The sequence below is a fragment of the Eutrema salsugineum genome, unplaced genomic scaffold, assembly GCF_000478725.1.
Source record: "Eutrema salsugineum unplaced genomic scaffold, Eutsalg1_0 scaffold_4, whole genome shotgun sequence".
NCBI classification, from domain to species: domain Eukaryota; kingdom Viridiplantae; phylum Streptophyta; class Magnoliopsida; order Brassicales; family Brassicaceae; genus Eutrema; species Eutrema salsugineum.
Window position 1 is genome coordinate 12,402,788 of NW_006256686.1, and position 16,968 is coordinate 12,419,755.

Sequence of the window (16,968 nt, forward strand, 5' to 3'; positions counted from 1 at the left end):
TTTTCCCACCCGCTTTTTTGATGTTATGGAACATCTACCTATTCATGTCCATCACGAAGCAGAACTAAGCAGACCAGTTCAGTTTAGGTGGATGTATCCGTTTGAGCGATTCATGAAACATTTAAAGAGAAAGGCCAATAACCTAGCCAAAGTTGAAGGCTCTATCGTTGCAGGAAGTTTGATGGAAGAAACGTCACATTTCATATCGTACTATTTTGCTCCAAAAGTTCATACACGCAAACGAGCTCCACGATGTTATGATGATGGGGTGTGGGACGAATTTATGCAGTAAAAGGTGTACGAGACAATTTCTCACTGTTCGGATGTCTTAGTGGAAAAATGAAGGAAACTTGTTGATCCAACAAAAAAAACTATCACAGCGCACATACATACATCCTCCTAAATTGTGATGAATTGGCTCCGTTCGAGTGGTAGGTAAATTTATGATCATATTAGTTAGTAATTTCATTACATATTTATTATTTTAATTTACTATTATGTATTCTACAGCATTTTTGTAAGTCAGGTCCAAGAATGCTTTGAAGGCTTTTAAGAAAATGAAATAAACGATCGAAAAGACCAACATTTTGCTCCGTGGTTAAAATGTCAAGTGGATCATGATGACCCAACATATCCAGTATGGTTTTATGAGTTATTCCAAGGCCTCATAGCAAAGATAACAAGAGCAGAAATGTATTTCACTAGACGTTACGTATTCCACAAGAAATAACTGAAGTCTGTGTACGAGGTGAATTATGGAGTCTGTGTACGAGGTGAAGTAGATTACTATGGGATCTTGCAAGAAATAACTGAAGTGGAATATCCTGGTTTGCTGAGGATGATAATTGTTCTCTTCAAATGTGATTGGTTTGATTCAATAGTCAGCCGTGGAGTGCGTATTAACAAATTTGGGGTGGTAGACGTTAATCAAGCACGACGGTACAACAAGTTTGAGTTTTTTATCCTAGCCTCACAAGCAGAACAAGTCACGTTTGTTCGATATCCACGAGATTGAATTACTGGGATCTCATGGTTAGCAGTCATTAAAATGGCTCCAAGAGGTATAATTGATGGTGTACATCTGCTGCCTATGCAACAAGATGCATGCGTTGACATCACTGAACTAGAGGTTGAACAAGATCTGCTGTCTAATGAATTCGCACCAGCGGCACCACCTCCACCTCAACCTCCACCGCCTGCGGAAGACAAACCATGGACCCCTCATCCGTATGCCTGATATACGGTGGAGGATCTTCTCGTCAAACTAGATTGGTCAAATTTACCAAAGTTGGTACCGACTCGACCGCCGAATTATTTTTTTCACCATTTTTTCCTTTTTATATATGTATAATTTAAATTTATTTAACTTAATATTAATTTCTAGGTTCAGCATCGATTCTTAGGTGTCATGGAGCATCACTGACACAATCAAGAGCTACTTCGTGGAACCGCAATACAATTGGGGCCGGATTTCACAACAGATTTTTGGCACTTGGTTCAAGTGTTTTACGGTAATAATATATATTTTTAATATTTTTCTATTTATTTATAATTTATTATATATAATGATATATTTTTAACGTTTTTCTATATATATTTTTTTGTTTACAGCAACGTTGGAACTGGAACCTCGAGATTACCGAGACGGTGAAGACAGAGTTCAGGAAGAAGGCGATGAAGCGTCTCGTCAACATCGTCTCACACTGGAAGCGCAAGTTGGAGGTCGAGGGCGACCATGCAAAGCCCGGTCTCATGTCTACGACATATTGGAACGGGCTGAAGACGTACTGGCTAAACCCGCACGCACAGAGACGGCTGCCAAATGTTCGGTGGTTCGGAACAAAGTTGGACCAGATGGACAGAAGGTGGTTATAATGCATACCTCTGGCCAAACTATTTTTTGCTGGGAGATGCTTGATGATGGTGCAGTTTTTTTTTCAAATTAATTAATATTTTTTTTACTCATTATTAATTGGTATTAATCTTTTACAGGGAGAGGCAAACAGAGGAAAACTTCCTCCTATAACCAAGGTCTTCGAGGCTACTCACCGGAAGAAAGACGGATCTTTCGTGGATGCTCGAGCCAAGAAAGTCTACAATGATGCGGTGGAGAAGATCGCTGAGCGTCAAACTCAGGTCTCACCTGACGTTCCTTTGACCGTCCTCAAACAAGACCAGATATTCGAAAAGGTATCCATTTTTTATTTTTAATTAATATTTTTAATGAAATTGTTTTTTATTATATAAACTTAATTACAAATATTTATAGGTTGTTCCAAAGAATAAATAAAGGCCGGATTTTAGGAATGAGCTCTATCCAGGATTATCCGGTCGTGTTCGCTGGATAGATATACGAGGATCTGATAATCCTGCAGCAACAGCTCGAGGTCGCCTACACGGAGATCACAAACTTGTGGGCTGAGTAAGTCATGTAGAGATAGGAGATCCAGTGTTTCAACAGCCTCATCGACATTATTGTGGCCAGCAACCTGGGTTTAGACGCCGCTTTGAAGGAGAAGGAGAGGCAGCTCCGGGAGCAGCAGCAGCCGACAACCTCGTCGGCTCCACGGAGTGGTACTGGTGAGCTGCAGGCAGCGGCCGGTGAGGCAGATGGCGATCTCTCTATCGACAATTTTGAAATTAATTTGAATGACACCAATTACTTTTTTGTATTTTATATTTTTTTAAATATTTTGTATTTATATGAAATTTCTATTATAATTAGTTTTATTATTTTTGATTTTTTTTTTAATTTTGTTTAAAAATCGACGTAATATAATGACAAATTTACATCAAATTATTTACGTAAAAATAAAATCAAAACATTTACATCAAAATTACATCGAATTATTTATGTCGAAGTTACGTCAGAAGTTGTTACATCGAGTTACTATCGAACTATTACGACGATTTTACATCAAAAATAAATTATCATCGAATTTCAAATATTTTAATCTTAAGAAACTGAGGCAAACTCGATGTAAAATTACATCGACTTTACGTCAATCTTGTGATGCAGTAATAATTGTCGTAATATCGACGTAATGCTTGCATCGAAATTACGACGATTTATTTGCGTCGAATCTACAATGATTTTTAGTCGTCTCAAAATTTACGTTGATTTTACGTCGATCATGGGTTTAAGAAGCTCGATTTATGAATTCGTCGGTAAATCGACGTAAATCCATATTTGCGATAATTTTACATTGATTTGATCCGGCAAGCACGACACAACAGCTTCGTGTCTTGCTTTACCTGCTTACGCCTCCATATGCAAACACGATATACCTGCTCGAGAATCTTGTTCGCAAGCATGACAGAACTATTCTGGAATCTTTTAGCACCGCCAACCTTTCTCTATAAATAAAAGCTTTGGGCATCTACTTTCAGAATAGTTTAGAGCAATAAAGCTATGCTAAAATTATATCAGCGATCATGACTGTCGCCGTCCGCCGCGAACCATGACCACGCCAATCAGGTAGTTGTCGAGAAAAGTCAAGGTAGATCGTTTAAGTCTGAAATCACCTACCTAACCTAGTTCTTTGGTCTTGAATCCAATTTTGACCTCCGTTTCTTCTAATTCTTGTCGAGTAACCCTAGAATCGTGGTTGTCTAAGATGTTCGAGATTTCTTAAGTTAGCATTACCGTTCATCGGCAAGGCCAAGATGAGTCTTGATATGGGATTGTATGCTGTTTTACTGCAAAGAAAGTAGAGAGATATATATATTGCATGTTGTATTGTGATGTGATCCTGAGGCACGTACGCGTGCACTAGCACATATTTTTGTGTCGTGCGGATCAGAGATGTGAGATTGAAGACATGTGATCTTCTCTGGGACAAAATACGGGCTCATGAGTCAGATATATGAGAAAACCCGGGCTTACAAGGCAGGTTAACAAGAGTGATGCATGAGAGAAGACAGTCGGTCGTTTAGCCTGTGTGGCTAAGGTTCGAACAGTGCAAAATGTGAGATTTTCCTTTGAGCAGAATCCAGTAAATGGCATCTGAATGAATTGTGTTTAGGTGTAATATGAGTGTATGCATGTATAATAAGTATATATTATCATGCATCTGGTGCATCGTTATTGATGTCGTGTGATGAGTACTGTGTGATTATTGGGGTTTGTAGGATTGTTTGAACGGTTAGGGGAAATAAAACTCACTGAGCAATAGTTGCTCATGACTCTACTTGTTTTCTAGATGACCATAGCGGGTAGCCAATTGGGACAGAGAATTTTAGGGACGTTGGTGTAGATTTTGTGTCTTTTGCAAAACCAAATATGATTTAAATTGTTTTGGGCATAATGGTTTCTTTAGGGCGCACATTGTGTATCAGATACAAACGTAATAAGAGTCTATTTTTTATAAAGCTCGGGTTTCGAATGGTACTTGTTTTTGTGCGGGACGAACCAACTATCAGCGCTGGTAGGTAATTGTGTTCACACATCAACCTAAGGCTCTTGGTCGAGCATGTAATTTTTCTCGGCTAAGAACTTTGGGCCAAAAGTGTTCGCTCACACAAGCGCGAGCTCGGCCATCCGATCTTCGGTTCTTGAGTGCGTGTGTTATTGTTTGATTGGTGTGCGACTAAGAACTTCAGGCCACACAAACGTCTGAGCGCGCAAGGGTAGCACCGTAGATCCGGTTTAGGCTTGAACGATCGGTCGTGTATGTTCTTGTTTGATTGTTGCGTGGCCAGTCATTTCACTTAGGTCAACATTGGGTCAGGGGTGTTACATACATGATGTTAAGAGAAGCTAAGTTATATCCGACTTTGACCGTGTATTTTCCATCTCTGGTGAATCTTCATATCTTTATGTCCTCCATTGGCTAAGGTGACAAATATATCTTTCAAATCAAATGGTGATCAGCTTGGTCGAGAAGGTCATAGAGTTGTTTTTCATCCCATTTAAAGGTGAGAAAAGATTTTTCCAGGTTGATTAGTTGACCTGATGTTGTACCATATTCTTCAAAAAAATTCCTTAACTGGTGACTGTTCTTGTGATCGGCTTTGACAAAGAAAAGGGAGTCGTCTGCAAACAGTAGATGTGAGATTGGAGGTCCTCCAATACTAATTCGTATTGGCTGAATTGTATAGTCATGTTTTGCTTGTAGTATCATAGAACTTAAGACATCTGCAAAGGATAAAGATGTAGGGTGATAGCAGATCACCTTGTCAAATTCCTCTTTGAGCAGTGAAGTTTCTGTAATGTCTTAACGCAAGACATTGTCCACTGAATCCAACGAGTATTAAAGTCTTTCTTGTGAAGTACTTCTTCAAGGAAATTCCACTCTAGACGATCTTAAGCTTTACTGATATCCATTTTAACGGCCATATAGAAATTAGCACAATGTCAGCGAGAACTCTTAAAGAGTGTAAAACTTCATGAGTAAGACAACCATTGTCGATGATTTGACGTCTGGGGACGTAAGCTGCTTAGTTCTCATATAATCACCAGAAAGGATGGATTTTAATCTGAACATGAGGATTTTCAAAATCACTTTGTAAAGCACATTGCAGAGTAAGTCTTTCATATTTATTGTAATGTCAATCTTGGGAATCAAGCAAAGGTTTGTGTAATTTAGTCCCTGAGGTATTGATACGATCCTCCCAAAGATCGGACACTAGAAGTTGGTAGAAAATGGATATTCCTTGTAGAACAAGGTGGTGGATTGAATGGTCACACAAAGGTTGTGGAAAGACCTTTGATATTCCGGTTGATCCCTTGGATATGACACACCAAGATAGATCAGGGGTGATTGTTGGTTATTACACACTAGCAATCGATTTGCTCACAAAGAACAAAAGTGAACCAAGCAAGAAAGAGTTTGATAAAAAGATTGATTTATTTTATTCATGATATTACATATGGTTATATAGAAAAGCAAAAGATCTAGTCAAAGAAAGAAAACCCGAAAATTACACAAAGACTTAAAATAAATGCTAAGTTTGAATGACCCTTGAGCTTATTTTGCCTCTTGTGATGCCTTGGTCGAATTTGTTGTTGGGCTAAGTTTTTTTTCTTCATTTTTGGGCTTGTAATCCAACCAGATTTCAGTTCTTCTTCTCTTGATGGGCCTGTTCGAATTTCCCTTGGTCTTTTGATGAGTTAGGCCTAGTTGAGATGTGATTCATTGCCTCATTAAAACCTTTCCTGGAAAACCCATTGGTACAAAACTAGGGATATGGAAAAAGAGTACAATAGACACACATCTTTGGGCCTAAACTCAGTCTTGTCCTTGAATTTGGATCATTGTCAAATGAGTTGTTGCTCTTGATTTGTATTCTGGATCCACATTTCTTCAAGTATCCCTCGCCTTCTGTTGCATCTCCAACTGGTTCAAGCTCTGCTACAAGGTTCATTGCCTTAGTGCTGTTCAGGATCATATCATCCCCCTCCTCTTGGAAAGGATTTGTCCTCAAATTTGGAATATTTGCAGCAAAAAGAACCAAGTTAGAAACATTGAAGCTTTAAACTCAGATTATACTCACCTTGTAAGAAAATTTTGTAAGCATTGTCTCGAATTGGCTTAAGGATTTCAGATGGGCTGGCTCTTCTTGGCATCAACTCGGATTCCTCTTGAGCTACAAGGCGTTCATTTCTCTTAAAACTCCAACTCCACTCCCCAGGTTCAAAGATCACTCTGCATCGCCTCTGGTTCGCATATCTTTGAAACTGATCTCAGTCTTCTTGTCCAACTTGAACTCCAAACCTTTTGAGCCACAGGTAGTATAGCCATGTTTTGATTGCTTGATTCCTCCTTTCTCCATCTATTTTTCCCTGTGCTTTCTCAACAAAGACTTGAAACAAGAGATCATATGTGCAACAAGTATAATTCTTCAAGCTAGCAATCAACTTGTTGAATGATTCAATGAATGACCTCAAGACAAGCGAATTTCCTGTAGTTTCATGACTTGAAAACAAGTGTGCTATCTTAGAGAAACTATCAAAACCCATAAGCAAAAATTCTCTAAAAGAATGATTAAGCTCACATGATCTATCAAGCATAAAACTTTTAGTTTCAAAGAGCTTATCATTCGCAAACCTTTCACCAAACTGAAACTCATCTTTAAAATCATTATATGAACTTTAAAACGTCTTGATGAGTTCATGATCTAGCAACTTAGCATCAGGAAATGGAAGTAACACATACCTTGGAGTCACTGATTCATCCGCAAATTGTTTCTCTCCATACCTGTTTTTGAATGACATAAAGATATGTCTTCTTTGGTGCTCCTGGTTCAACAGAAATCTCATGTTCAACTCCAAATATTGGTGGTAGTCCTCCTAGTCTCTTTTCTTCAAAATCCTGCAAAACAGAAGTCACTCTACTCGGCAGCACCGGTTCAGGATTAGACAAACTCATAAGAGTTTCTCGATAAGCAAACATAGTTCTTTTAACTTCACCAGATCTCACAAGAGAATTAGTTTTCCTCACAGGTTTGCTCTCAAAGGCTTTTTCCTTGGTTTTTCTCAAACTCTCTTTTTCTTTTGAGTGAAAAGTGTTTAGGGATTCACTCACAGTGTTTGCTCTTTTTGTCTGCTCAAGTAACACCTGATCTTCATAGATTTCTTCTAATGTCATTGGAACCAACGTGATCTTCTTGTCTTTGAACTCAAATGCATAGTGATTTGTAAAACCATTATGGGTCACCCTTCGATCATACTGCTATGGCCTCCCAAGTAGAACATGACTTGCATCCATTGGTAGCACATCACAAAGGATTTCGTCCTCATACCTTCCAATGGTTATGGGAACCATTACTTGGCTGTTTACTTGCATCTCACCACTATCATTGAGCCACTGAAGTTTGTAAGGCTTTAGGTGCTTCTTTACTTCCATTCCAAGCTTTTCTACCATGATAACACTTGCCACATTTGCACAACTCCCTCCATCAATAATGAAGCTGCAAACCTTTCCTTGGACATGGCATCTAGTGTGACACAAGCTCTCTCTCTGCTGCTGCTCCTCGGGTTTAGGTTGTACACTTAGTGATCTTCTTGTTACCAACAGCTTTCCCTGAACTGGCATCTCCACATATTCTTCTAAAGATGACTCTGAATCAGGAACTTCTTCAGCTTCTGATTCGATATCTCCATTGTCCAAGAGAATCATGATCTTCTGGTTGGGACATTCATTGGCATAATGTCCTTTCCCTTGACACTTGAAACATCTCACGTTTTGAGCCTTTGAAGAAGTAGCCACGCCCTTTCCTTTTTTGCATCTTGACTCGCGGTGTACTGATTTGCCTCCATTTCTGGCTTAACAATTTGTCTTTCTTCTGCTTGGTGGCTCGGCTTGGTGTTAGAAACTCCAGCTCCATAAGATGGTCTAGTGGAACCCCTCCTCTTGAGTTTTTGCTCTACAAGGATCGCCTTGTGATACATCTCTTCTAGATCCACATAATGTTGCATTTCAAGCCTGTTTTGAACATTTCGGTTCAAGCCACCCATGAGTCTAGCCATGGTTGCTTCTCTATCGTCAGATACACCAGCTCGTAGCATGAGAGTCTCCATCTCCTGGTAGTATTCTTCAACATTCCTATTGCCCTGAGTTAGCCTCCTTAGTCTGTGATGCAGCTCTCGGTGGTGATGACTGGGAATAAACCGTTTCCGCATAATAGCCTTCATCTCTGTCCAATTTTCCACCGGATACTCTCCATTGCGTCTTCTAGAAGTCACCAGTTGATCCCACCAGCTAAGTGCATACTCATAAAACTCTGTGGCTGCAACACGCACTCTGTTGATCTCCGTATAGTGTTGGCAATTGAAGGAAAGTTCTATCTTCTTTTCCCACTCCAATATGTGTCTGGGTTGTTCTTCCCATGGAAGGGTGGAATCTTAAGTTTAAGACCCTCTAAGTTGTCAAGTTGTAGTTGATGCCCTCTGCCTTCTCTTTCACGCCTAGGTCTTCTTCTACTACCTTGAGATGAGTGACCATCACGGCTGTAGTAGTTTTTGGCTTCTTCGTCTCTAGGCTGTCTTAGTGGAGCTACTTCCGGGACCCTTGCTTGTTGAATCTCGTTCTGAATTAGATCTAACCTCTGTTGCATTGGTTCCATTGCAGCTACCATCATTTGTTGAAAATTGGCATGCAACGCTTCTAGCATCAATTGGTTTGGTTGTTGATTGTTGTTTTGGTCTCCATTGTCAGACATCTTAACCTGCAAAACTGAACAAACAGATTAAAAGTAAAGATCCTCACAAGTGTTTAAAACTCTCCAAACTGTTTATCTCTCCAAGTGTTTCACTCCTCTCTCAAAGTGTTAAAGCAAGGAATTTCACAAAGGTTCTTATAGAGCAAACTAATCAAACCGATGATAAATCCAACAAACACAAGAAGAAGATGAAGAGACAAGATAGAAAGAACTAAGAACTTTTTTTTTTAAATATAAAAATCGATCTACCAGCCTTTCTAAACACAAGTTTCCTTCTTTTTTTTGAAAATTTTTTTTTTGAAAATTTTTTTCTTCTGGGCTGGATTGACTAGAACAGATAGATAGATAAGAAGAAAAACGAAAAAAAAAATATGAATAGATGAGAAAGATGATAAGAAACAGATTACCAAACTTCAAGTGTAACTCTGATACCACTTGATACGATCCTCCCAAAGATCGGACACTAGAAGTTGGTAGAAAATGGATATGCCTTGTAGAACAAGGTGGTGGATTGAATGGTCACACAAAGGTTGCAGAAAGACTTTTGATATTCCGATTGATCCCTTGGATATGACACACCAAGACAGATCAGTGGTGATTGTTGGATATTACACACCAGCAATCAATTTGCTCACAAAGAACAAAAGTGAACCAAGCAAGAAAGAGTTTGATAAAAAGATTGGTTTATTTTATTCATGATATTACGTATGCTTATATAGAAAAGCAAAAGATCTAGTCAAAGAAAGAAAACTTGAAAATTACACAAAGACTTAAAAATAAATGCTAAGTTTGAATGACTCTTGAGCTTATTTTGCCTCTTGTGATGCTTTGGTCAAATTTGTTGTTGGGCTAAGTATTTTTTCTTCATTTTTGGGCTTATAATCCAACCAGAATTCAGTTCTTCTTCTCTTGATGGGTCTGGTCGAATTTCCCTTGGTTTTTTGATGAGTTAGGCCTAGTTGAGATGTGATTCATTGCCTCATTAAAACCTTTCCTGGAAAACCCATTGGTACAAAACTAGGGATATGGAAAAAGAGTACAATAGACACACATCTTTGGGCCTAAACTCAGTCTTGTCCTTGAATTTGGATCATTGTCAAATGAGTTGTTGCTCTTGATTTGTATTCTGGATCCACATTTCTTTAAGTATCCCTTGGCTTATGTTGCATCTCCAACTGGTTCAAGCTCTGCTACAAGTTCATTGCCTTAGTGCTGCTCAGGATCATATCCGATATTTCACCAGACTCGAAGAAATGACACACTTCTTCCGTAATTGCAGGTCCAATAATGTCCCGATGTTTCTGGTAAAAGGAGGCTGTAAAGCCATCCAGACCTAGGTGTTTTATGGCACCAATAGGGAAGATGGCTCTTTTTACTTTCTCAGAAGAAATCGGGCGTATGAGGGATGCATTCATGTCTGCTGTAACAATGGATATGATACGATGAAGAATGTGCATAGAGGACTCATTATGTGACTTCAAAAGGAGATTTGTGAAGTATCGTTCTCTTCTAGAGAAATGTCCTTTTTGTCGCTGATATCCTCTCCATTAAGGCCTTTGATTGATGTAACTTTGTTGTGTTTTGGTTTCTTGTTGAAGCATGGAAAAACCGAGTGTTTTAATCTCCTTCTTTTAACCATTTCCTGCTTTTGTGCTTCCAATAAGTTTCCGCATCTTTGTAGGCTTGGAGTAGTTCTTTTTGAAGTGCATATATGGCTTCTATGGGAGTATCAGGATCTGTAGAAGCTTGATCGGTATTCTTGTTAAGAGAGTTGATTCTTTTTTTAGAATTGAGATGGTTTGACATTTTTTTTTCATTCAGATATTGCGTTTTTTTCAACTGCGTATACGTTCTTTTATTGAAAGAAACCTAAGTTTGAACCTCTGAGCTATATTTTGAAAGGTATTACCTCTGAGAGGTATTACCTTAAGTATGGAAGATCTTGAACTTTGCAGGTATTAACCATATTTTGAAAGTTTGTAAATGTCCAGTTCTTTCTCTCACGACCCTCCTGTTTCTCATTTACATTCAAGATTTCATTAAAGTCCCCACACATTAGTCAAGGTCCAACACGCGTTATAGTGATTCTCTGAAGCCTCTCCCATAAAATGTGCCTTAGGCTAAGAATTGGGTGCCCATAAACAAACAAGAAGTATAAGGAATATTTTTTATTATTTATTCATAATCGAGCATACATTCATCAACAAAAACAAAATTAACATCAACATACTTGTTTAATAACAAAGCAATACCACCACCATTACCCAAGGGAGAAACACATTTGACATAATCGAAATCTACTTGTGCTGCAACATCTCGAACAAGGTCGTGTAGATTTTGATCTCGATAAGTAAGAGTAGATCTGGGGAATTCTACTTAATCTCTTTAAGGCATCGAACAACCAGAGATCTCGTCAAGCCTTGGCAGTTCCAAAATGTTGTATTCATCCCGGATCTGTTGGCTTCTAGCCCATCATGCCGTTTTGGTCATGTGTTTGCTGATGTCCAACATCAGCAGATTGGGAAGAACTTGCTTCCTCGGATGGCTTACCAAAGCAGTTTCTCATTTCTCTGACTTCTGCCTATGTACGCTTTCTCTTGGAGAAGTGTTCTTCCAAAAATTCAAAAAAAAAAGCCTTGTATCATGTCGTAGTAGAGGATTGATGCAGGTTCTGGAGAAGATTCTGTTTTCCTCTTCTTAGATGCAGTATCAGATGGTTCATGAGGATCAGGGTTTCCTCCGGAGGTTCTTCAGTACTGTTCTTCTCTTGGTTTGGCGGTAGATCAGGGTTTTCTCTCCGAGGACTGAATCCTAGAGGATGGTCATCATGTTGGTCATTATCATCATCATCAGGTGCATCGACAGGACCGACGTTGTTTGGAGGGCATTCCACGGCTTCATGGTTCATCATGCCACACACAGAGCACAACCCTCTAAGTTTCTCATAACAAAACTTGAGGGTGCTTGTCTCATCGCCAAATTGAAAGAGTCGCCGGAATTGGAGTGGAGTTTTGATGTTCACAAGAGGCAGACTCGCATATACTCAACTTGTAGAGCATCATCACCTTGGAAATCTGTCTTGAGGAAATGGCCCATTGAATTTCCGATGTGCGATACCATACGGTGTGTCAGGAACTGAAGAGGGATGCGTCTTAATTATTTGGATCCAGAAGTGGATGTGTTTGAGATCATCATCTGTGTGGAGAGGAGTCCACTTCTGTGAGGTACACATCCACTCGTTAAAGGACCAGGGGTCTTGACGAAGAACAGATTGCATCGAACCTTCAGATTGAAAGATGAATTAGATTTTTTGGTTTTGAAGAATTCGCTCTATGACTTCATCTCTAACTCCCCAAAGTCGTGCCAATAGCAGGGAGTTTGTGCTTTTGGGAATTCACTGTTTTGCCGATAAAGCTAAATTACGTCTCGTCTGCTGCTTCAGCATAGATAACTAGGGGAAAATTGATGATTTTGTCATCTATTCCTAGAAAGATATCTTGTAATTGTTTTCTGATTTTATCTAGCATGATCAAAATGAACAATGGAAAAGGATTATTTCTCTTTGATCTTTGCAAGATGACCAGAAGATAAATACATGATATATATAGAGATGATAGAGGAACCGTTAAGGAATCCAAGACAGTCAATCTGTTACTCCATCCTGAGAAAACCATCGGTAACCGCTGGAAAGTGCTTTCCGAGTAGAAACATGAATAGTGACAAAGAAAAGTCGCAATCGTAAAAAGAATCGCCGTCCTCTCTCTCGCAAGTTTTTCATTATATTACGGTTTTTTTTTGGGTGAGAAATACTGTGGTTTTATTTTGTAAATAAATTTTTATTTGACCTATTTAAGACATGTTTAAAGAGAAGCACAAAATCCATTGGTTGGCATGGGAAAAGCTAACCCCAACTTAAAAAGAATGGAGAACTCGGTTTATGGGGCTTACACAAGTTTAATGTTGTCCTTCTAGCCAAACAAAGCTGGAGAATTATGAGGGAGCCAACTTCTCTACTAGCGCAGGTCTTTACAGCTAGATATTTCAGAAAGAATTCTCTGATGGAAGTTCCTATCGGACGCAGACCCAGTCATGCTTGGAGAAGCATTCACCAAGTTTCAGGTCTGATGGAGAAGCACACTTCTGCATGGAACGAAGAAAGATTGCAAAATCTAATACATGCGGATGACGTTCATCTTATACGTAAAATAAGACCAAAGATTACCAAGGCTCCAGATACTCCAACTTGGATTTTCACAAAGAACGGCCAGTACACTGTGAAATCAGATTGTCATGAACTCACTAAATATATATCACCACTTGATCAAACTACCATCAGGAAAAATGACGTTAGTAAATCATTTGGAATCTCGGTACTTCTCCAAATATTAAAACACTTCTGGTGGAAAGCTGTAAATAATGCTCTTCCTGTTGCAGAAGCCTTCGAAAAAAGACGACTGAGAGTAATGTCAGATTGTATGCTTTGTGGAGAAAGACCTGAAACAGTCACCTATATGCTTTTTCAATGTCGAATTGCCAGAGAGATTTGGGACCTATCTCCGGTGGATTTATTAATAGGTGAGTTCAATTCCGAAAACAATTTTTTAGACTATCTTCAAATCTTGCTTTCTATCAAGTCCACACCAAATGGCAAGGATAATTTGTTTCCTTTCCTGGGATGGTGTATATGGAAAGGTAGAAATGATTTGATTTTTAATAACAAACGATGGCACATACCTGATATTATTCATCAAATCATTATGGATTTACGGTTATGGCAAGAAGCACATAATGACCTGGGAACCAATTGGAGAAACCAAATACGTTCACACCAGCAACATTTGGGGAAGTTATAACACAAATGTCTTCTCATTTCTGTTGTGTAGATGCTTCTTGGAATAATGAAAAAGAGAAGGCTGGCATTGGATGGTCCCTATTTTACTCACAAGGAAGGCAACTGATAAAAGGTGCATCCTCAATTGAAGCCACTGATACTCCACTAGAAGCTGAGGCATTAGCTTTAAAAGAGGAAATCATTCAATTAAAGAAACTAAGGTATGATAATATAACCCTTTGTGGAGATTCAGAAATCATCTACAACATACTTGAATTTGGTGTAAAGAGAAAATCCCAGATGCTCATTGTGCCTTCATCTATACAAGGTCATGTGGAGGATATCTTAAATCTTGCTAAAGCCTCGTATAAATTCAGACTAATCAAGCGAACGGCTGATGGAATAGTTGATAGTATGGCAAAGCAGGCAAGAACAAAACTGCTTCCATGTGTTGTAACTTGGCTTTCTTAATGTCTTGTATCATAAACTTTGTAAGTCTTTCTATGTTTAATAAGATAAATGGCGGACAAAAAAAAAGAGACATGTTTAAAGAGGTGTATGATTCGAGCTTTACTAAATTTTAAATGATTTCGGTAAATTTTGGTGAATTCAGGAAATTAAGTTGTTAAATTAAGGAAATTTAGTTGTTATGATTAATTCTAAAACATATCAAACTGCAATATAACTCTCATAGCTTTCAATGTATAGATTTCAAAATGACACAGACCTCAAGAACACTAACGAGCTACATAACTTATTGTGGGTAATATAATCTCAATTTCTCTCTCACTATTTTCTTCTTTAACTGTAACTTTATCCAAAAATAAAATAAGCTTAAAGTTCATTACTGATCGATTTTGATTTTGAGTATCATATGCAAAATTTATAACTCTTTATCAAATTCTTGAGAACTCGAATCCAATGTATCCACCTCGTTTTGTGATTTCAATTAAAACGACCGGAATTTTACCATAATATTTTGTTTCTTATAGTTTTAAGGTGGTGACCATATACATTAATTGTAAACCTGGATCTAGACTGTTGTTGCAAGGATTTTTTTGGGTGTATATCTATTGTTTGGTTTAATAAGTGACGGCGGTGATGGTCGTAATAGCAGTTGTAGTGATTTTAATTAATATTATTGATTTGGTTTAGTACTTTATCAAAACAACTATCGGCATAATCTTTTATGATAGTGAGTTCAAATCTCTCATTTTATAAATTGTTAGATTAAATCTGTTTTCAAAACTAAGTCGTTATGAAATTTTTAAAAAAATACATGCTATGTATTCATTAAATATATGAAAGTTATGCTATGGTTTGACTGGAGAATGATGGACTAATGTGTATTTTTAGACGTCACATACTGTATGTAGTTGCAAAAACTTATCATATGGAAGAGTTTATTTTTGCCAAAAAAACATTTTTAATTGATATGATAACTTTAACGAGCTTATAAATATATCAGCTATTTTGTTGACGTATCTATCCTTTTATGTTTCTCATTCCTATAGTCTCCATCCTGCAAATTTCCCATATGAACCATGTCAATTTCTCTAGATACACAGCATAATATAATATTTGCATTTGAATATGATTGTTTCAAATGAAAATATTCAAGTTTGTATTTGTATTTACTTGCTGAAATTTTTTTTTCAGAACATGATATTTTTATTTATCAAGGAGCTTCAAATAAAAGAATACATAAATGATATTATGCGTTTATGTTGAGTTTTCAAAAATGTTTGATAGAAAAACCTCTAAGAAAATGACCATAACACTTTAACAATTTAAACACAAAAAAAACACCCAATCAAACTCAATCAAATAAGTTAAGAGATTATTACTGGGATGATTGAGATAGAAGACTAGGTGATTCATGGCATTCACGCTCACATTTGTCTTCACAAGATACTGGATGTTGAAAGAAGAATCCACACTTAAACAAGCACTTGTCCATGCATGAAAGTCCTTCTACTTCTCTTACCCCTGTCACGATAACTATTGTCACCACCATCACCAATACAATGCATTTCTTCATATTCATTTTTCTTAAGTTTTTTTTGTTTGTTTTGTGTATAAAATTTATATTTATGTTCTTTAAGAAGTTTATATATATATATATATATATATATATATATATATATATATGAAATTAATTAGTTGTGCTTGATTGGTAACTTTAAATTTTTTCCTGAAAGATATGGTCCTGGCTTTGACAAAAAAAAAGATATGGTCTTAATTATCTTTAGGAAAATTAGAAAAAATTGACACTAGTCAAAGATATGGTTATTATATACACATATGAAAGCTAAACATATGGCCTAGTTTTGCAAGTCAATACATCTTGAGGATTTGATTTGCGTACACCATAGTTGAAGAATAAATCAAATACTTGAGAAATTAAATGAGCATGTTCTCCACTTTGACTGTATATTTATATAATTATATTATATATACCAGCTAGTTCTGGGGAACAAATGAATCTTCAAGTATATATATGCACAATTGTAATTGTTATCAAGATGATCCATCCAAATGTAGCTGTAAAGTGATGTTGGTTTAATTGCATTAATTGACTTATCTCAATGGATTATCTAGATAGAGCATTTGAATGACTTATAAAATTAGGAAAAAAATTAAAACTCATCTGTTTGAAGTATCTATAGAGATGATTCAGTCAAAAAATCAAATAATTAAAATACTCTTAACAAGAACTAACAAATAATAAATAATACAAACAAATAATAAATAATAAATAATAATAATAATTTTTGTTTACATAGAATTATGTTTCCTGCAAAATTTATATAAAAATAAAATTTTGCCGAATTCATAAATCATGTTCTCGCCAAAAACGTAAAATTTTGATTTCTGTAAGAACGTAAAATCTCATTTTGCCTCCAAAAACGTAAATTCTGGTTTTCGCTAAAAACGTTAAATCTCGTTTTCCCATCAAAAACATAAAACTGCAT

General features: G+C 37.2%; 1 protein-coding gene across 1 annotated transcript; it reads right to left on the minus strand.

Moving 5' to 3' along the window:
* Positions 1 to 15,478: 15,478 nt before the first annotated feature.
* Positions 15,479 to 16,040, minus strand: LOC18013603. The gene is made up of 2 exons (XM_006419067.2): positions 15,841 to 16,040; positions 15,479 to 15,515 (listed from the first exon to the last, which is right to left on the minus strand). The coding sequence occupies exons 1-2, from the start codon at positions 16,038 to 16,040 to the stop codon at positions 15,479 to 15,481; spliced, it is 237 nt and encodes a 78-aa protein (XP_006419130.1).
* Between the last annotated feature and the right edge of the window lie 928 nt (positions 16,041 to 16,968).